At 37.8% G+C, this 23,101-nt stretch overlaps 1 protein-coding gene across 2 annotated transcripts in view; it reads right to left on the bottom strand.

Moving 5' to 3' along the window:
- Positions 1-4,508: 4,508 nt before the first annotated feature.
- Positions 4,509-23,101, bottom strand: part of CPPED1 (calcineurin like phosphoesterase domain containing 1) — a gene marked incomplete at both ends in the record, with an annotated part of 34,119 nt that continues 15,526 nt past the window's right edge. For both annotated transcript variants that reach the window (XM_079542731.1, XM_079542732.1), the window contains 2 exons: positions 4,509-4,741; positions 17,311-17,733. In XM_079542731.1, the coding sequence (XP_079398857.1) occupies positions 4,509-4,741; positions 17,311-17,733 (656 nt within the window). The remainder of the gene's footprint in view (positions 4,742-17,310; positions 17,734-23,101) is intronic.

Genomic DNA, 23,101 nt, shown 5'->3' with positions numbered 1-23,101 from the left:
TTTTCAAATCATTGATTTTCTTGAAGTGTTTTTCTAATGCAAATTGATTTATATAAAAAGTTTAAGCTGTAAAATTTAGAATTAATTTTGAATGAGACACATTGGAAACCACCTCCTGCATTTGTCCACAGCAAACAAAATTCTTTAATAATTAGGCTCAGAAATTCACATTAGGAAAAAAAAAAAACAAACTCAGTTAACCTATTGCAACAGTGTACCAAATGATAAGAATAGGAAAAAAATATTAATTTGATAGATCAGTGACATTTATGTTTGTAAATGAATTCAATTTTGTCAATGCATTTAACATCTGTGTTAAATTGCTATGCAGTGAAAAGGAACGCTGTTTTCTCAATTGGACTATTTCAGCTTTCAAACTGGGTCACAGAAACAAATAGCATTCTCCCTCTTTTTCTCTTGTTCTCTTTTTTACTCGCTTTCTTAAAAAAGTAACTACATCAGAAATGCTGAGTCGTGGCATGGAGCAGTGATGGAGCACCTGGTGGGAAGGCAGGGCAGCCCAGGGAGCTCAGGTGCATGCAATGCAATGCACTGAGTGATGGAAGGGTGGAGCCAGGACCCACCTCCTCCCAGCCCTCATTTAAGGGCTGGCAGTGGAGGAGGTGAGGGGATCTCATTGGAGATCCCTCTGTACCTGAGGTCCTTCGAAGGTCAGAAGTTTTTCTTCCTTTCTTTCTGCATCTGTGGCTGCAGCCTTTAGGCTTGTTCTCATTTTCTGCAGCCCAGGATTGTGCCACCCTGCTACTATTGCTGTACTTTCCATCACATTATAGCATTACAGTAATTCAAACTAATTATTACTGTGTTGAAACAGTGCACTCTTAAAGAACATACTTTTCATGAAGAAGCTTTCATTTCATACTTCCATTTTAAGCTCTGTTCCCTCCACCGTTTTTTATGATGTTGTAAAATTTTTTAAGGAGAATGTAAAAATCTGCAGTCTGAACAAAATATCCTGAAATGTGCTGAATAAGTACAGCAATCCCTGTTGCTGGAAACTTATTTTTGGTAATAAACCACTTTGCTTTCACTGCAGTAAAATGAAATAAATTGGAATTACGCATTACAGTCATCATATTCCTTAAAAACAACAACAAACAAGTAATAGTAGGGAGAACAGCAGTCTTTAAACTCATGGGCTGCTTTACTCCAGATGAATTATATTGCTCTGACAATTAAATTTTTGTAAGAAGTCATAACTGCTATCTTGTGAGTCAAAATAGACATGCCTTAGATCACCCTGTTTTGTTACTGCAATTTGTGCATCCTTAAAAGGGCCCGATGGGATCTGTGGAGCTGGGAGGAGGAAGTCTGCCCTGGTTTGTACAGTGTGCATATTATGGCAGTGGGGAGCCTACCTTCAGGCTATATTAATATTAACCAGCCTTTATATAGTTGTTAACAGTGAAAATTAGTCATGTTGCATTGCTGTGAATATTCATATTTGATAAATGCTGAAGAGCAGCCACTTGCCAGCAGAGAACTGACCGAATAGCCTTTGGAGTAGCTAGTGTCCCTTAGAAGCAGGGTGGGACAGCTGCCAACTTCCAGCTAAGTGGGAGCCAATGGTTCATGGCAATCTAGACCACTGGCAGGCTAAACCACTCACCTCCTTGGTTCCTGGCTGTGCATTCTGCTATCTACCAATGATGGCAGACATCATATATCAGGTTAGAACTGGAAGAGAAGGAAGTTCTTACAAACTGTAAAATGTTATTGAATGGGAAATTACCTTTTCACAATTTTTTAATGCAAACTGGTATTTCCACAGGTCAAGAATGTGTATCATAACAGATGATGCTAGAGTTTGTTTGGCAGGCAAGCTTTCTGATAAGTAAAGTATATGTAAATGTTTCCTACTGCTTTCAATGATATCACTGTTCAAATGGCAGTTGCAAAGTAGGATTAATGAGGGCGTTACAGAAAGCAGCTTATTCGCAGCATTAACATTAACTGAAACAATGACATGTTAGCCTTCAAAGGTTTGTACAGTGACATACATAGACAGAGGAACTGTGCATTCTTAAATGGTGAAATGCTTCGTTTTCAATGTGCTGTGCATTTGCTTATGATAGATACATCTCTATCTGCTCACAGCAGAATTAAAATTGCTACTAAAAACATACCAGGAAACAAGTTACAGTGAAGAGATAAGAGAGCATTCACTGAAGCAAAGAAGCGAGGTGAGCATGGAACATTCAGTCTTAAATTGAGATGGTAGAAGAGGCTTCACTTCTATCACTGCCCATTCCCACCATAAAATATCATTTTTCTTTTTATGAGACATCAAGCATTTACTTTCTTTCAAGAAAGATTCAGAAGAAGCATTTTCTTCAGTTTAAACTGGCAAACCAGGATTGTTTCATAATTTAACACAGTATCCCCTATGAAGAAAGGCTAAGTGAACTGGGTCTATTTAGCCTTGAGAAAAGACGACTAGAGGGGATCTAATCCAGGTTTATAAATACCTGAGGTGTGGAGGCCATAGTGGTGAGGCCAGTCTCTTTTCAGTGGTACGTGGAGACAGGACAAGGGGAAACAGACATAAGCTGCAGCATAGGAAGTTCCACGTGAATGTGCGCAAGAACTTCTGTACAGTGAGGTGACGGAGCACTGGAACAGGCTGCCCAGGGAGGTGGTGGAGTCTCCTTCTCTGGAGATGTTCAAGACCTGCCTGGATGCCGACCTGTGCGACCTGCTGTAGGGAACCTGCTTTGGCAGGGGGGTTGGACTCGATGATCTCTGGAGGTCCCTTCCAACCTCTACAATTCTGTGATAATTCTGTGAATATGAGTTACTTTACATAAATATGATGCGCTCTCACCGTGAAGACGTCTGCCATTTGTAGTTAGTTAAGGCATCCATATTAATTCTGAAGTAGCTGATTATACTAAGAAAATTAATCTAAAAAACATTTTTCATTTATGCAGGTAAAAAAGCACATTCCAAATAAAAGGAGTACTTGGGATATAAAATCTCTTTTAATTGAACTTCAGATTTGTACTTGAGCAAAATTTTTATGACAGAATGCTATGGAATTTCTTGCAATGAAATGATACTTAAGAAGAGGAAAAATAATGTACAAATATGAATTAAAATGATGCTTATGCAAACATTTCCACTGTATATTAGTACATTGTAACCATGAAAATAACCATGAAAATAAAATTAGAGTTCTATAATACCACTACTATTAATGTTTTTGTAGTTTTGGAAAGACTTCCTCCTGAAGTTATGTTTGTAGGACCTATTTCCCAAGCTTCAGATATTCAGTTAAAATTACATTTAATAAACGGCCATATGAAAAAAGCATGTCCTCCATCCAGCTTTACAGTACTGTGCCAGAGCAGGGAGCGTGCTCCGTGCTTGGACTGTCTCAGGTCCCTCTGCTGAACTTCTTCAGCCTTAAAACGTAAATGCCAGACTGAATAGCAAGTCTGTTTTTCCCTCTGCAAGTAATAATCTAGTATCATCTTGTTTTTGAAACCTTTAATAACCTGTGATTACTAAATGTAATCTAAGACTAAATGTTAACAGAACTTGGTGGTTTCAAAGATATAAAAGTACACAGATTTTTTGAAATAACTTTTAACTATTAAACTAATAAATTAACTGCTTAACTTCCAGTGAAACTTCTTTCTGGGTGTTTAGCTAACTTTAGATTTTCTCTCCCATTTTCCGCATGTTCCCTTGAAAATGAACCTGTGAAAACATTAAACTAATCAAAAGCAGCTGGAGATCAAAAGCAAAATCATTTTCTTTCTTTTTGATTCAAACATTACCTACGCTTAGGCTGTTATCATGAGATTGTAGCTCATGTTTGGTACTGTCCACTTGCAGCTACAGCTGTTATACTGGTAAAAGAAAACAGTTCAAAATACTGCAGATATTTTTAAAATCTCATGAACCCTCTCTCAAATAAAATGTTGTAACTAAAACGTAATGAAATTGAATCTTCAACACAGTATTTCACCTCCTGTACTGTATTTAAATGGAGTCTATTGCTTCCACTGACTTTTTGAGATTTGTTTCTCTAAAGTAAAAAAAAAAAAAAAAAAAGTTTGTATTGTCCAGAGTGTAACTGAGGTGATTGAATTTATTGATTTTTCTTTTTCTAATGTCTTACATATCAAATGAAAATAGTCTTCAGTTGAAGCATTATCTAGAATTACTACTCTCACTCTTGCATATACTTCCTATTTATTTAGAATGCCTTATCCATGAGGAGAGTATAAAATCTCAGAACAGAAAAATGTTTTCAGTGATGTGTTATTTTCCCATATTCCTTGTGGGTCTCATTTTACAAAAATATACATGAAGAACATGTTATTTAGGATGATAACAAATGGAGAGCTGTTCATGGGCATGGTGCACAAGCAAAAATTTGATTTCAAGTTGTGGAAACTTTCTGAAACTCTTTGTGTTCATCTAACAAACATGGCAAAAAATCACATAAACCACTTGAGTTAAAAGGAATTTGACATAGCCTAATTTTCCTTAGCAAGCATATCCATCATCTCTTTCTCCAAGCCTTGGCTGCTCAACTCATCTAAACTGTAATATCTATGAACAATCTTTTCATCTGTGACAAGGACCACTCGAAGTCCATGTTTATCTTCTCCCAGCTGACATCCTATTGCTGATGAGACCACCATTTCCAGTCCTCTGTAGCACCCTCCAGCATTCCTGTGGTAATGTCCTGAAAACACAGCTTTAACGCCTGTTTAAAAAAATAAAAAGCATACATATAGTTAGCATTTGCAGTTTATATATAATATGTGTTTGTACTGAAAGGCACTGCTGAAGTTGTATTACACCACTATTGGGGTTGTAGGAAAAATTTGATAGTAAGTACAGGTGTCATGATTACCTGCAGTACTTAGTGGTTCATAAAGCATGAAATGAAAAGGAAACCATTTAGCCAAACTTGCATTTTAAACAAATAATGAGTTAACAGCAATAAACTGTAGCCATAATAAATGAGTAAAAAGAATGATGTTAACACTCCACTAGATTTGTTTAGGGTTATTAGATTCCCACGTCTTTATGCTTACTGCAAGGCATTTGTCATCTTGCTAACCCTTTTGGCTAGAAAGAAGGAATACACCAGAGGAAATTGATTTAATTTAGAAAAAAAAGTAATAAATAACTACCTGAAGAATTATGTCAAGGAAACATAAGCTGAAAGCTATGAACTGTAGCTGTATTTGTTAAGTAATATGCAGAAAATTCACTAAGGAGATCATAAAGCTATTTACCCAAAGTGTAAGTGGCCCTTTTTTTAAAAAAAAAAAAAAAGTCAAAACAAAAAGCATAGATATTTTTAATCTATTTTCAAGGATATTTAGGTTTTAAATAAAGAAACCTAATGTCCCATTCCATGCTTAACACAAAAGGCAACATGCATTTTGTCCTGATCAAGTGCCAGTGCAGAGAATGAGTCGTTCATGAGTTGTTATAACTGTTAGTGACAAAAAAAATGCTAGGAACAACTGATTTTTGCTTTCAGACAAAGTAAATGCTGGAAGAGATTATAGACAATGTAAAGGCAGAGAGCTGTGACTAGGACCACGGTTATAGCTTTACAAGGAAATCCTCATTTCCTCAGCCAGAATGCCTTTCACCTTTTTGCCCGCAGTAGGCTTAGATTCAGTTCACCATCATTAAATGATAGGAAAGTAGGTGAACTTGTCTTAAGACAGTGGGCTACATCTGTCCTTTGCTTTCAGGGGAGATAGACAGTGATTTGAAGACTGATGTAAAATACATAAACTAGGATCAATCTATAGTTAAAAATTAAGCAGCTTGGAAAGCAAAATATAAATTATTCTGCTATGTGCTTGGTAAAAGCTATGTAGGCTTTCATATTTCAAAAGCCAAACCTTCCTCAGATAGCAAATGACTCAAGATGGAAATGAGAGTGAAGCAAACTTTACATTGAACAGTGGTGTGTGAAGGTCATTGCCAAATGAAACTAATCTGTAATCCTGTTTATCAGTACTGATTCCTTTTGTTCTGTAACACCCACCTAGCTGTGTAACAGTTACACTTGTAAGGCAGCATTATAACATGGAGACCTTGCTCTTGGCTGCAGGAACCTAGCAAAACAGTCAAATTTTTTTTTTTTCCTCCTTGAGAGAAATCCAATAAGAATATCTCAGAAAGTAGCAGTGTGACATAATGGGTTCTTTGCAGAGATTGCATGCTTTTATATTGTTTTTAGAATTACAATATAGGGAATTACAATATAAACTGACGCTATGGTCAGTTCACTGAGAGCAAGAGTTGTTTCTCACAAGCTCCATGTTGCAGCTTGTTGCAGCGACTATCTAATACAACATCCTTAAGTAATCCAGGCAGAACAACAGGGTGTTTCCTTCTCATTACGTGCATGTATCCAAGCCTTGGGGCTACACTTGCTTCCCCTCTAGGCCCCCACATTCCTGCCTGAAGCATCAGGCAGTGTGGGCCCAACCAAGAGCTGTTATGGTGGGGTTGAGTATCGTGTCCAGTACAGAAAGCAAAACTGAACTCTGTGGGAACTTTATATATGACATCTTACTTGTTAGACTGAGACCTATCTTCCTTTGTTGCAATAATTTTAAGAGTGAGCCAGCTTAGAGATGGCTGTAAAGTATCTATGGATATAGCATTTTCCTGTCCTTCAAGTGTCCAACAAATAATCAGTATCTTTAGTAACATTCTAGACTCTATTCTCAGGCATGTAATATCACAGATTTGACAGGATCTTGGTCTTTACCTGTTAAAGGTAAAAAGCTGTGGCTTAGTCTCCAAAGATGGAACATAAGGAGCCAAATGCTTGGCTTGCTTGCATACTACACCAGCTAGATTTGTAAAATATCTTTACTAGTTTCTACTCAGTAACAGTGCTACTATGGTAATAAGTTCATTTTAATATTTTCCACTTTTCCAAACAACTTCAGTCTTTGAAAAAGTTAGGAAAAAAAATAACATTCAAAATCATAGCGAGATGCAAATTGCATGTGACACTTTTAGTAAGAGAGAAAAAGTGCTTTGTAAGGGAAATAAGTAATGGAAGCATCAGTGTGTGTAAAGTAACAGCTTTCTACCGCCCATGGAATTTAACCTTTAGCACTAAAAGAAGACCAGAAGTGAAGACTTGTGTCATCATAAGTAAACAAAACTCCAACCTACAGTTTTAGTGTAGTTAGAAGGATTACAAATAAAAAGCAAGGAAACAACTTCAGTTATACTACAAGAAAAAACAAAATCTCCCATTGTGTGAGAATTCAGGAGATTTTTCAGGCACCTATCTTAGGCCATTTAGCCAAAATCAGCAGCAAGCAAAACCAAAGCCAGGCAGTTTGGCCCATGAGTCACACAGCTTTTTTTCTTCTCCACCAAATACTGCAGCTTCTCCCGGTTATGATTAGCATCTGCTACCTGCCTGCACCCAATGAAGTATTTTGGTAAAGAACTGAAATTGGAGCAATTGATAAATACTGCAAATGTGATTCCTCACCAACACAGCATGTGATTTAAATATTATTTTACCTCCTGTTGGCTATGTGAGGCAGACTGCCTTAAGCAAGCTGCTGTTTATGGACACTGTTCATTCAAATTCTCTATTTTAGCAGATTTATCATTCAGATGCTAATTCCACTGGATGGGTATTCAAATCTGAAATGCCCTTGTGGATTTGAGGTGCTCTGGACCAGCCTCTGCTAGTATTAGTATTCATCTTAGGTATCACACAGTGAAAACTGCTCCCAGACTTCAGTTTTCAGGTATTCTTTATTTCCAGTGTTACAATTCATTCTTGTTACGGCTGTGTTAGAATCTGTTACATCTTGAACAAAGAAACAAACAGGTCACTGCTGTGTATTAATAGAAATCTGACTTTTTTTTTTCTTTTTTTTTTTTTTTTTTTACTTCAATAGTATTTCTTTGTTCACTCAACTGTATTCCCCTCGCTTTTATTAGTAAGCTTAGGAAAGAAATCTGAACAAATAAATGCAATAATATTGAGATGACAAGCAGGCAATTTACTTTGCTCTTGCTTTTGATCTTAAACATAAAAAGAATCTTAAGATCTGAGCATTCAAATTTAATTTATTCCTTTTAGATGTTTTTCTTAAGTACTACTGACAAGTTGTTAGCAATCTACCTTCGACCCCAGCACACATTCACACACAAAACTCCTGTTTTTCAAACCTTGTGAGAACCTGCTTTAAGGTAAGCTCAGGTCAGCTAAATGCAATCCAGAAGATCTATGAAGGTGCAGTCCCTTCCCAATAAAAAAAACAAACTACAAAAAACAAAAAAAAACCACAAAAACAAGAAGGAGGGAGTGCACCGATTTGTTTTTCATTCCTGACTTCTGAAATAGCAGTTGGGAAAAGTTTTAATATAAAAGCAGTAGAAAATAGTAAAAAAAACCTACTGTGTAAATAAATATCCAGAATGCTTCCCAAGCATTCATTATTTCATTTTTAGGAAATACAAGCTGATTTGAATTTAAAGGTGAATGGAGACTTTACAGTATCTATTAGTCAAAAGAGCATTATCCATTTCAGCAAGACACTATTCTCACCTAATAGATTATTCATTAAAAGAAAAACATTAAGATCAGAATAAAGTAGATAACTGTGCAGAGAGTGTTAAAAAGAAAACAAAAAAATCCTATGTAATACATCTGCGATCGTCACAGCCCGATGTTGGACTGCATGACAAGTGGGAACAGACTACCAGGGCAAAAAGGTCTGAGCTGACAAAGTCATTTTTGATCAGAACAGGACTGAAAGTCGGGTCATACTCTGGATGGAAAGCTTCAGTGCAACACACCACGTCATGCTTTGTCTGCTCTGAAACCATACTTGGATCATGCAAACGTCTGGAAAAAAAAAATATATATATATATATATATATATATATGAGGTTCAGGCCTGCACACAAAACAATAAGAACCATCTATCTGCAAAAATATTAATCTCTTTGTTAAAAAAAAAAGAAAAATCTGAAATTCTGGATTTGATTCTGACCACTGTACAGCACCTCTGTCCCCATGTAGCCCAGAGCAGAATATTAGTCTGAAAGCAATGGAGTTCTTCCTGAAATGTTCCCCACCTACTGATACTAAAATATTCAATAAAATCTGAAAGAGAACTAGCTGTGCCATTGCCTTTACTTCCAGCAAGAATCAGATGAGGAAAATGGTTCATTGCATTGAAGAAAACTACATGCTGGATATTGTGCAGAAGGCAGTTTGTTAGCAGGAGAAGCTCAGGTTAATTTAAAGGATTTTATAAGTGCATCTCCTTTCACAATTGTACTTTATCACTCTGATAAACCCTTTTGAAAGCATTTCTGCAACACTAGGGAGAAGAGGTCAGTGTGATTTTGACATAATTGCACTGCCAAGAGAACAAAGGCATTTAGCTATGTCATGCATAATTCCTAGGAGAAAGAGTATGTCCTGGTTACAGCTTATTGTCTAACTGCAGCACGACAGTTCCAGACTTCCCTCCCTTCCTCGGTACTGCATGCTCCTGTATGCTGTGGCGTAGATAAATGCTAGGAGGTGGAAGACTGGGCATAATTCAATTTTTTTGCAGAAAGGGAACAGGGCTGTGGCTCTTCTCCTAACAGCATAACAGACAAGCTTGTCTTTTGCAGTAGCTCCTTTGACCAACCTTTCAGTTCAAGCAATAGTTAAAATCATTACTGCATTTGATCAGGCATACACTGGATAGCCCTTCCCTTCCCTGTTAAGGCAGGAGTGAGAGGAGAGAGCAATACTGTAGTACAGGACAAACCTGTTTTGAACCAGCAGCTTTGTGTCTGAGTGAGGGGATTGCCATGTAGGCCTTTGAGCAAGGCAGTTTGGGATAACAGGACACTACAACCCAGCAGAAGTGACGGTATGTGCAGGATGCATGCTAAACACCCTGGTTTAAAAGACACATGAATAAAATCAAGTGTCATCTTCAGAAGATCTCACAGAAAGCTTATTTTGTTTTGTCACAAGCATCAAGTGTCCTCCCACAAAGTAGTATTTTCAGTAACAATGATTTGCTCTTTACTCGCAAGATTTCAGGTACCAAGTCAAGCTTCTGGTAGTCTGAGCTCTTAGAGGGGCAGAGGTCAGCATCTTCAAGGAATAAACAAAGTGGAACAATGCGCATGGCAATATAAACGAGATCTGAAGTGACAGCACTGCTCAGTATATGAAAGTTTGTGTAACAGTGGGAAAAAAAGACCTCCAATACAACAATAAGATTCTGCAAAGTGCATCTCTTTTCCCAGCTTCTTGAAAAACTGGATGCTTGTTAGTTTGACAATTCAAGGTGTACAGGTTGAGTGCCAATTTCAAAGGAAATCTAGATGTGTTGTTAGCAGAGGTACAAATGGGCTAAAACAAGACTGAAAACAATGCTCACATTTACCTTGAAATACTTTTCATGAAGTTACATGCACCAAGAAAACATTTTTTTCCTTATACAACCTGGATATTGGGCTAGAGTTCAGACCTGAAATAGTTAAAATCCCGGGGTGTCTGAACCTAATTTCTGTAACACACTCGCATGGCTTGTTCCAAAAACCCCCTGAGTTCAGAAGTTGTTTTCCAACTCTTTTTCCTCACATACAAAAACTATTTTGAAGTAGGTTTCTGTGTCTCATTGTAACTGGCTCAGCCTCAGTTGGAAACAAAACTGCTCAAACCAGCACTACGGACAGTGTAAAAATACAGGAAGAAAATTACCCATATAAAAATAAACCAAAGAAAAGCAAGCACATTTTCCAAATTAGGAGGAGAAAGCCTAGAGTAATCAGCATAGGCAATCAGTAGCATACTTTATTTAGACAGAGCCTTCAATTAAATAAATGCTTTTCTCAGCAAAAGTAAATGAGACTGTAAGAGAAGGCTAAATTAGTGGAATATGAATGACATAATAAATACGTAATGAGTTCAGCACAGACCTTTCTTCTCCTCCAGTGCACTGTATAGAGATTTCTGGGAGAAAAAAAGTATCTCTGACTGGACAGATGGCCCAAATTATTACCCTTTAAGAGCTGGCTAATGAACAATTTTTAAAATAACTCCAGACACAAACCAATGTTCACTGCATTTCATTTACAGATTCAAGGCTTCAGTACAGACTGCAGGTGAAGTTCAAAGCGAACAAAAGGAGGTATTTCTTCACATAGCACCAGCTGCAAAAGGGTATCTATCTCCTTCCCACAGATTGCTGTGAAAGCTGAGAGTTATCAAAAAGCAACTGAACAAATAAAATCACTAAATAGCACTGTGTTGATAACATGATTTAGTAAGTGACAGAAAAATTGTTGAAGATTGGATGAGTACTTGGAAGAAATTTTAAGTGTTTCTATGCCTTGTACTCTGCCTAAGGACCTGAGAAGGAAAAGCATGAGAGCAGGCAACAAGGACCATCATTCTCATCTAATTACTCTGCTTTTACATTAGCTATTTAAGTTAAGTGGCAAAAATCAGTTTAAAGGAGAATTATGCCTATTTAAAAAAAATCACTAGCTTCCCTGGTCAAACCAATCATGGGCTGAAGAAAGAATACATATTAGGCAAAGCTGAACATTTATGAATTTTTCCCCAAATTGCAGGAGCCAGATAGGAGCAGCAGTAGAGTCAAAATGGAAACAAAAACATGGAGAAGCAGTTCTGTAAGGAAATGAAACCAAACTCTCTGAAACACCTGAAACTTATCAGCACTCTTTGGTACCCTTCCAGAGTTTTTACAAGCAGTAAAACAAATCCAAGCAAAGAACTACTATACCCCAAACTTCGGTAAGAGACTTGGAGTGCGCGCATATATCCACATGCTTCTACGTGTAGATATGTATTTTTAACAGGTAGTGTTTCTGGCATATACAACCATTTAATTCACAAGAATAAACTGATCTTGAGCACTTCCCCAGAGCATCAGGCACAAACGGACTTTTCTTTATTCCTTTCCCTTTTTAGACTGCTGAACAATGTGGTTGGTTCAACAGTAGTATCTGTTCTCAGAACAATTCTGCACTCCAAAATGATGTCCTTTCAGCTTCCCTACAAGAGCACACATTAACCACAGGCACTTTTTGCTGCACCTCTTTTCTCTCCCCTGGGCAAGTGGTGTATATCATTTTTTCAAGCCTCCAGTGCTACAAAACAAATGGTAATATTTGGTAGTCTTTGTAAGCAAAGTCTCTCTTGTAACATTAAACTGATTTTTATCTCATCGCCTCACAGCCCTCACATCACCCTATCTGTCAGGGAGGTAATACAGCAACAAACAAGATGTGAAGCACCAGTCACAGCTCTGTTAACAGGACTGTTCAGTGCTCGGGTAGTTCTCAGACTCTGCTCTACAAAGATCCCGATCCCACTAACAGACCTTTATGAGAAGGAAATATTCCATCTGGTAGGTGTGTCAGGGCATAAGCAGCCTTTGTTTTGTAACCCCTCCAGCCTCAAATAGCAACATTATGAAATTATTTTATGTAGCCTTTTAGAAGCTCTGTATTATTCTACCTTCTTCATCAGAGGTGTTCTCTGAATAATACAGAATTGAAATGTAGAATTACGGTTCGCAGCACCACAAGAATCTTAGTAAAAAACATGACATTGTTAGTGATTGTGACCCTAGAAACTTGCAGGAAAACATCCTTAAACTTGCTTTATCCATTTAAAAAAATCCAGAGCTTGATGCAACTGATGAAAGTGGGAGATAAACATTAACCACAGAATATCCTGGGTTTGAAAGAAACTACCAGGGTCATCTATTCCAGCCCTTGGCTCCACACAGGACCACCCCAATGCACCTCAAACTCCAGCAACTTAGAGCCACGACTATTGCCCTGGGGAGGCTGTTCCATTGCCTGATCACCCTCTAATGAAAAGCTTTTCCTGATATCCAGCTTGCCCTCCCCTAACACAGCTTCGTAACATTTCCTTGGGGTTCTAGTCTGCAAAATTTATCTATGACAAAAGTTTTATGTAGGACAACACTGAATGCAGTTATCTAGAAAAGGCCCTTATCCGCACTCGTGTCTTCTGTGTAACCATAGAAGAGGCAGCGAGCACAGCCAGAGGGTGACTGCAGACCTTGGATGGCTGAATAAGCCACTGTGGGTGGAATCTGGAGAAGGTCACTCCATGCTTTGGATTAATCTTCATGAATGCCTTATGTGGCCTGTCAGTGGAATTTATTTATTGATTCTGTTACTTTCTCAATTTGAAAGCCAAACTTTCTAAGATATCTGATAGAAACCCCGGACTACCCTGGCTTGCTGTGTGCTCTTAAAGATTGAGAAGAAGTTTTTACCAATCAAAACTACAGCCCAGAGGAGAAAACAAACTTCAACCATTCATTTATCTAAGAACAAATGTTATTTATTCTCATTACGAATTATGCTAAATAAATGTTTTGCAGTATTTCCTTGCTGAATTTCTGAAAAAAAAAAAAAAAAAAAAAAAAAAGAACAAGTCTGCATCTATCTATGTGTTATGTTGTCATACCTAGGGCACGGTTTAAAAAACAATGTTCTTATGCAGATAAATAAAATACATCAAATTTGGTCACTTTGCCTGTAGCATGAACACATACATATATATATAATTTCATTATAATAGTAATTCTAGACACTGAAGCTGAAATACGTAAATCTACGTTATCTTAAATACTGACAAAGTGACATGAGCGAGTGCTAAGATTACTCACTTGGTGTATAGGCTTTACCAAAATCAAGGTCTCAGTGGCAAGAAGAAGAAAATATTACCCCTTGTCTATTCTAATTACACAACAAATAGCGAAACACAGTACAAGTTGTCTGGTAACACTCCTTGCTTTAATTTGGTACTCAAATATATCTCAGCTGATGATGTTCAGAAAGCTGCTTCTCCCTGCAATATCACTCTTATGTAAAAAAAAAAAAAAAAATCTAAGAGGAGCATGAAGCTATTATGCTCTTTTAATGAGAAAGATGTTAGAAGTTAAAGCATTTAGAATCACCACATGTAATGAAAAAAGACATATAGTAAAGTTACTTTTTCCTGCACGTATGAATTCAAGTGTTTTCCATCACATCTGAAAAATTACTTTGACGACATTTAGCTGAATTTATAACTTTTCAATTAAAAAAGCTGGATGCTATGAGGATCTTCCTTCCATTATTTTATATGCATTATCTTGTAATTCTGAAACAAGACTCTTGCCGTTGATAGCCAACCTGTATTCATCATCTTGCTCTGAACGATGAATTCTTTTATCAGTTTTGTTGGTGATAAAGGAGCTATCAACCTCGGTTTTATTCAGCCAAGATCTTAAACTTGTTTGTGGGCTGCTCTGAAAGTGATGCCTCCTATGTATTTCCATGGAAACTACAGCATACATGAGTTCAGTAACACTATTTGATACAGCAATTCTCAGCTACAAAACACTATTCTTCAACATAATACCACCATTAGGGGTGCGTTTTCACTACGGATGAACAAGAGCCTGCAGGCAGCGCTTGTAAAAATCTGCACCAGTGAAAGTGACTGCCACTGTTGAAACACTCACCTACACCCCCCTGGGCTCACAGCCACTGTGAACATTTATGGAGACCGAGCAACTATTGATGGAAGTCATTGGCGGCCCTTTTTTCTCCATGGAGGAATTCAGCTCCACCCTTCGCTCCCCCCACACTTCATGTCAGGCGCCATTCTGTCCCAGTGCCCCTCTGCTGCCATCTGTCACACAGCAACAACCTGTCACGGAATGTTGGTGGGCAGGTTCAGCCTCTGCTGCCATCCCACCAACAGCTGCCGCTGACATCAGGGCTGATGTAATAAAACAGGAGGCATAACTTTCAGGTCAGCCCTCATGTTTTGCATAATTAGGGTTTTTACTATGTTGTGTGACTACTAAGGATTATGTACTAAGGATTTTCAGTGTCTCAGCAATGACTCACAGGCAACAACTCTTTAAAAAATCGTCCGTAGCTCAGCAAAAACACACATACCTTTCTGGTCATAGAAAATGGCTGCAATGGGCTAATTAAACTACACTTGGATGAGATATATGAGAAGGAGTACGTCTGGCACACAGATCAGATTTTCAGCTAGACTAGTACCTGGATTCCTTTTTTTTCCCCTACAAAGCACACTTCTTTATAACATCACTATAAAATTCTTAAGAACTGAATATGCATTTCACATAGAAGAGCAGACCTCACCCTCATTCAAAAAATTGTTCACACAACCTTTGACAACTGAGGCTAAACATTTAGTAGTTACAGAAATACATTTTCACAAATGTATTCTCAAATGATAAACTGTGCTCTCAACAGAGTAGATTTTCACTATCTCTGACATCGTTTTTTTCCAGGGACATTACTTGTTATAATGATTTGAAAAAGCGATTAGTAAAATTATTTAGACATGCTGATTAGAAATATAGGTTAACTTTGTGTAGTAGTAATACATATTTACAAGTGTCAGATTTTCAATTTGTAAATAATTATCACAAGGACATGAATTTCTCTTTAAGTACCTCAACTGTTAAGGACACTTCTGATGTGAGAATGTAATTCAGTACTTTGTACCAGATGTAGCCTGTACAGCTAGTCTTTTATCTCTGCTTGCATTGAGGGGATACTTGAACCAAAAACATTCTGCAGTGTGTAGTTATTCTATTCTAACCACTTACATATGATTTGGGCTCAGAATTTAAAACAGTTGTTTCCTGAAGTTGCATACCTCTGAAGCCTTCGTGTAACACCACCATACTTCAAGTATTTGTTATTTCCCAAAAGACCCATTTGGCTTAGTTTATGGAAAGACTGAAATCCTTAGATTGTCCTTTCTTCTCCATCTGTCCCTCTGTCTTTCTTTCTGTGCGTGGTGGCTCCATGTTTGATACCATAAACTTAAAAGTATCAACACAAAGTCTTGATAACTGGGATAGCACCAGGTCTGATCCTGTGTTATTAACAATGGAAATACAACGCACACCCTACTAACAGTGTGTTCCCAAAGCCAGCAAGCCCTAAAATATACACAATATATGAACTATATTGAAATGTTTCATAACTACATGCTGGTCTGCCAAAGTGGTTGGAAACACTGCAAGACAGCATCATGACAAGCAGCAAAGGGAGAGGTGGAGAGTGCGAGAGCAGGAAGTGAAAGACTTCTTGAAATAAAGAAGACACAGTCTCCCTTTTTGTGTAATAAAACCAAAATTCCTAACCAAAATACTCGTGACCAAAAATGATTTCTTTATAATATCTTAATACAAAATATAAGGTATGCTCAGCATGTCTCCTTGTGGGAAAAGAGCAATCTTCTAAGTCTGGAATCTCGAGATGTCAGTCTCCTGAAGAGCCCTCAGATATTTATGAATTTTGGCCTGACTGATTGGAAACAGGAGGAAATTCATAGCTTGGAAAATCAGACTGGCTCTGGATGAGTTCTGGCTTAACAATTACATGGTAAATTAGGAACAATATCATATGCAATTTCCATTGTTTGGTAATCCAAATAACTTGTTCTTTCATAGATACAGAGAAAATGACACTGATGCAGTGATGACAGGCTGGCAGGAAATCTTGAGGGACTAGCACACTTCAGAAACATGAAAGCAATTAGCAGGAAACAGTGGGAACAATGTGGAGAGGTGGCTGCACAGTGTACCTGTCTCCATGGCATTCAAGTTTCATCACTCAAAGCTAAGGGATTTGCTACAGTATTCTCATTCAAAGCATGCTCTACCTGCCTTTTATTCCCAGAAGTGACCTCTATTAGGAACAGATAAAAAAGAGGGTGGATCTTAGCAGAGCAAGACTAGCACTGAATAAATCTGGATGATGCTATAAAATTGGCTCGCTGGGAGAGAAAACAGCCTGCAAGGTAATTCCGAATTCTGTTTCTGTTTCATGGGGGGGGGGGGGGGAAGTGTACTTTTGTCATATGGCAATACCTGATCTTCCATTCCTTAAGCAGAAAAAAAAAAAAAAAAAATCAGGTTGTCTAGTATTCGCCAGTACTTGCAAAGTGAAATCTGTGCTACATCTTTTAAAAGTTTCTCACTTATTTTTCTTTCCAAAGTTTTAAACTACTTTGGGTTCTTATGACAGATGTTAGGGTTTGGTTGATAATTTTGACCTAAGAGGAACAAGTCTTATAAACAGTACCCCAAACTTCTTGAAAACAGTACTATGCAAGTTTTGTTGTTGTTGTTGTTTTCCTGGCACTGTAGCCACTAACAATTGGAAGCAAAAATTCAGAGAAAGGAGAATTCAAGAAATTACCTGCTTTATGGAACTTTTCCATTATCTCATGTCGAACTGATTTTTCCAAGTTGAAATAATCATGGTCTTCATCAGGGTCTCTCAAAAACAGAGGGATGTGCTGAAACACTATTACATGCTTGCATTTATGTTTTCTGGCAGCAGCCAGCTGCCCATTTAGCCATGCGTCCTGAGCTTGCTTTAACTCTGGGCATTTGGAAGAATCGAAGTACAATTGAGAATTCAGCACAAGAAAGAAAACACCTCCTACCCAAAAGCTGAAGTAGTCATCTCCCCAACTCTTGCAATAATTATCTATTGTTTCTCTTGTTGGAGTATTGCCAATATCATGATTTCCACTGACAAATACCAACGGGATGTCCTGGTCAGTGTTTTTCAGAACGCTCTTTAAATCTTGCTCTTGGTCCTTTCTCCACTGGGTTCCTACAGAAAAGAAAACACCACAAAACCACGTTTTACTGTTCATGCTATCTTCTCCTACCTTCAGTGTTTGTTTTTGTTAATGGAAATACCATATACAGTAAGAAAATATTCAGTATTAGGTTTGTAATGATACAGAATAGGGAATATATCTTCACTTTATATTTTCGCACAGTCCCTTCCTTCCTGTTTTTTTCCCCCCTCCTTTATCAATTACTCAGCCATTCTCTGAAATTTTCATTAAGTAACGCTCTGGAGAGGAACCAACAGATCACACAGCAGTAGATGACCTCATATTCAATGTTTTGCATGAAAAGCTTTGGCGGGCCAGTTCTTGTCATCTATAGTCTGACAATCTGGAGAAAAATGCAGCCACATTGTATGGTGTGAGTCAGCTTTACACAAGGAAAGAAACAGGTTAAGATGTGGTTTATATTTTATCGTTGCACAAACAAATTTATTCATTTTTTCATTACAAGAACTACTTTAACAGCAAAAATGGAATTACTGTCTTGTGGTGACTTCTTTATGACAAAACCGTTTTCTAATAAGCATGTTTCACAAAAAATAACTGAATTTGTTAACGAAGAAATTAGAGGAATTTTACAGGAACTCTGACATCAGAATTACACATTTGCGTACAAGTCCATGTTCTAGTTTTGTAACTCCATATATGTATTATATACTGAAATGCAATGCAGGGACTCCTGTCAAAAAATGTACCAGACAAAATGCATTTTTATCCATATTTCTTCAAAATTCTTATGATTAATGTTGAGAAATACTTACCCTTGGTAGCTGTTTTTAGTAAAGACTTCAATTCCTTTTCTATTTCCAAAAGATACACCTTGTACCTTATTGCTATTACTAGAATTAGTAGAATTTGACACTTAAAAAATTACTGAAAAATATCACATCCATACATCTAAATGTAAAGACAAGTGTGAGATTTAATATGTGTTGTGTTGGTTCAAGGGAAGGGAATCCACAGTGCTCATCTTTAACTTATGAAAGAATAGAAAGGTTTCGGAGCAAAATCTCAGTGTAACTTAGAAATACTGGGTATATGGCATGTCTTGGAACTAGAGGAAAACAGGTGGGTATGTGGGATTTTTAATGTACAAGGTGGATGGTGAGTTTGGGCCATCCTTTCAAAAAATCCTTATTAGTACTGGAAAACAAAATAACAGGGCAAGTAACATCTTGAGTTACTTGGAGGAGCTGGGTTTAAAAAAAAAAAGATTAAATCCAGTATTTCTTGCTGTCTGTGGGTCAGGGAGCCTGGTGAGAAAGCTGCTTGCCCTGCTTCTCCTCACCTTCCTATGTAAAGAACTGGAAATTTCAGTCTATAAATACAAAAATATATTCTGTGTGGGAGGGAGATGGGGAAAAGATGAAGGGGAAGTCTTAATTAGGAGATGAGTAAACAGATTACACCATGCTAATCCACTTGCTATCACTTTGGGAAATTTAGATAACAGTTTCAGAGTATAGAGACATTTATGCATAAGCTGCAGAAATAATTTGTAGAATTGTGTATACATCTTCCCAGTGGTGAAATTCAAGCTCCAGAGACTAGATTTGTTGACAGTAGGGCACTGGTTCCCTCATTTAATGCAATACTATTTCTATAGCAACAGGGAGACACATTCAGTGTTCTATTGCAGAAAAAAGATTGCTCAAAATGGGAAACAAGGTCTTTGTCCAAAGAGTCTACGAAATCCTACTATGTAAAGATTATTTTAAGACAGTTATATTCCAGTTTGACCTTTCCTTGGTGGAAGGTGAAAACAACTTCAAAATAAGATACCTACAGTGATTAAGGTAGGAAGAAGAAAAGCAGTGTCTCTATTGTCTTTGGGACAAGGTTAACTAATATTTAATGTCTCCAATGATTATGAAGAACATTTTTATTTGCCAGGTATATTTCTTAAGAGGGTTGGCTGGAAGCAGATTAAAAAAGTAATTTGGGAAGCATCAGGGTAGATGGAATTTAGATTCATTTCTGTTCCATTTATCCTGACATTGTGTACAGTGACATTTTTAAATCCCAAGCTACACTATGCTGTTTTCACGTTAGGTTCTGTAAATACAGTCTTGCTCTAAGATAAACAATTTAATAAATTAATAGCGCATAAAGGCCAGTTTGGCTCTTAGGAAAAAGAAAAAAGTGAGAGCTGGTACAGTTGCCTACAATTTTCCACAGCTTTCTGGGCTATCGTTTTTGGAAGCTATGTGAGCAGGAGCACAGAGGTGTGCCGCTGCAGAGATGTTGACATCACATCTTCCTCCTGTAGGTTATATCGCTACCTTAACACTTCGAGTACTCCATCTTGCATTATTAAAGGAGTAAAGGCAACCTGCCTTCGCTCACTGAAAGAGCAGATTTCAAGAAAGAGTGCAATTTTAAAGCATTTGCAGAAGCTGGCTTTAGTCAGCGTAAGCACAATTCACAGATTATTCTGCTGAAGAAATAATCCTCTTGCTCTTAATCCACACTGCAGTTTACTTTGGTATTCCAGAGAGGGCCTCTACAGCAAAGTGTTGGATTTAGATTTTTTTTTTAGATGCCCTAGCTATAAAAAGAATTTGAAACAGTTTGCCCCAAACCATGGCACTGCAATGTATGATGTCTGCAACTGTATCTGAGACAACCCTTCACCTACACTCTCATCAGTTTTCTCCCTGAAGTAGTTCAAATTATTCAGTCAATTAATAATAGCACCCATTTATCTACTAATCTGAATTAGGGGAGGAGAAGTTATACTGGCATTAGTAGGTGGCACCCCCAGTTGTGCCTTGTGTCAGCACAAGGAAGGGAACCCAAAGTGTTTCCTGGCATCAAGTGGCTGTCAGCCCTTGCCAGACAAACACGTCTGGTTGGAACCGCTGCTGCATCAGTCCAGAATTCCAATTCTGTATTGTCTTCCAAAAGATGGAAATTCCAGTGAGGTAAATGGACTTTTTTTTTAACAATCAAAGCTAGTACCATAAATTCATGGAGAAGATGACTGCCAGCCTGATACAAGGATGCTGCATTCCAGAGAACTTTCTCTCCAGTCATTTACTGAGAAGTCCTTTTCAGTCATCTGCATGGCAAAAGTGTCTACAGCATAGGGTGGAAGTGCCCAGCAAGTGGTGCTTATGCTGTTGCTGCCTCTAAACCTCCTTTTTGGTCTTTTTCTCAATACTATTTGCCTACCACTTCCGCAAATCTTGGCATAGACATTACTATGTCATGGTTTGCTACAGGAAAAACAACGTGGGTGAACATAACCAAATGTCTAGTAGCAAGTTTAACCTAACATGGCAAAAAGGATTCCTTATTATGACTGAGTGCACATGCACATCCCCACTGACTGCCTGCCCTGACCTAAGAACTCTGCCTCTGCAAGGCCTTGCTCAGCTGACAGTCAAGGCAGGCACTGTAAGGGTAAAGTTACCAAGCTGACTACAGCCAATTTACCTATCCCTTGATTATGTAGTGGGAAGATTCCAGCTTCTGTCAAGGAACCCTCACCTTCTGGCCTCATGCCATTCTTGTACTTCCTGAATTCCTTTGAGAACTGATCGAGTTCCCAACCAGTATGGCTGAGAATCTTCCCCCAAAGAAGTGGTGCATCAATTCAATCTACCTCTGAAATTGGTGAGCCAGAGATGGCTCCAATGGGGAGAAGGGATGTAAGGTAGGGCAAGAAACCTATGGAGACAAGAGCAAGTGGAGGGCATCATAACCTACAGATTTAGATTTCTTTTGCCTATGTATATCAGCCATCAGAAGGGCCTTGATTTTCCTCTATTTTATCTATTGAGAAGGGAAAATTACTCTCTAAATTACATACGAAGAAAATGCGAAAAATAAAGCAAATCATATCCTGGATTTCTAAATTACTCACTCTCACTTTTTCATCATTATCATACAAGTGTCCCAAACCTCAGAGGAGTTGCAAATGCATTCTTTTTGAAGGAAAATGCAGATTTTCACATAGAAAAAAAACAAGTTAAAAAGAGAGTTCTTTAACTCTGAGCTTTAATCCAAGCAGAACCTTAAAAAGAACTAATATGACAACTGCAATCTGGTTAACATCTAACCCAAGAGATGGATTATCAAAGTACAGATAAGATATAAATTGCAGGTTAAAATACTACTCAAAATATCAAACAGAAATACTAACTATATCTTATAAAAGGAAAACACAAAATGTCAAAACACCACCAATGAAAATGGAATTAACAAAAGCATTGGACTCTTTCCTTAGGTAACTTATATTGAAATCAGAACTGCTGTGATATCAAAAGACAGATAATTCTTGATGGAAACAACCGCGTGATCGCTATAAACAAATGACAGGTCTGCGTACTCTTGGGCCTTGCAGTTCCTCTTTGTATCACTTTGTGCTCTGTTATAAACCTCCACTGACAAAGATTCAGAAATTGGGATTTAGCTGAAGTGCTGCATGTGCCAGAGCTGAACACAGCTGCCTCCTCCCCAGCTGTGCCAGGCTGATGAGAGCTTTAAAAAAACAAAAAAAAAGCAAACAGAAAAAATTGCTTTTGTTACTAAACCAAAGAGCCAGTTAAAAAAAAATTGGGGGGCAAATAGGTGACATGCTTGCAGTCATTTCTCAAAATTGGAACCATGTTTTAAGCCTTATATCTGTTGATTACCTTTTTTAAAAAAAGAATATCTGTTTGCTTGTAAGCTTGTTACATGGACAAATCAAACATCAGCATTCACGTTCTTGCCCTCACCATGAGAGATTTTTTTATTTTTAAGAATTACTGTATTAGTTAAAATTAAACCTTTTAAAGTTATCTCCTTATACACATACTTTCCTCAAGGACAGAAAACTTACTGATCATTTGTTTTAAAAAAAACAGGTTCTGAACAAGTAGTTCAGAAGCAGTAATAGAAGCAGTTCACAGCTAGATTTACTGCTGCAAAATCATTTTTTGAGAAAGACAATAAGCATTACCAGCCACTTTTTCCTTTTTTGGATGTCTTCCTAATTCATTCTAGCTATGAGTGCTGCTCCAAAAGTAATGCCTCCTATTTTGTGATGTCAGCGGCAGCTGTTGGTGGGATGGCAGCAGAGGCTGAACCTGCCCACCAACATTCCGTGACAGGTTGTTGCTGTGTGACAGATGGCAGCAGAGGGGCACTGGGACAGAATGGCGCCTGACATGGAAGTGTGGGGGGAGCGAAGGGTGGAGCTGAATTCCTCCATGTGGAAAAAAGGGCCCCTATGGGCATTCATTGATGCTTGTGAACATTTATGTAGAGCAAACAGTGGATGGCAGTGCAGTGAGGTAGTGGGTGGTGCGTTTTAACAGTAGAGAAGACAAGCCACATTCCAGGTAATGAAGATTT

Source organism: Tetrao urogallus, assembly GCF_951394365.1.
Source record: "Tetrao urogallus genome assembly, chromosome: 15".
In the NCBI taxonomy this organism is placed as follows: domain Eukaryota; kingdom Metazoa; phylum Chordata; class Aves; order Galliformes; family Phasianidae; genus Tetrao; species Tetrao urogallus.
The sequence above is the reverse complement of the archived record's forward strand: the minus strand, read 5'-3'. Positions and strand labels throughout refer to the sequence as shown.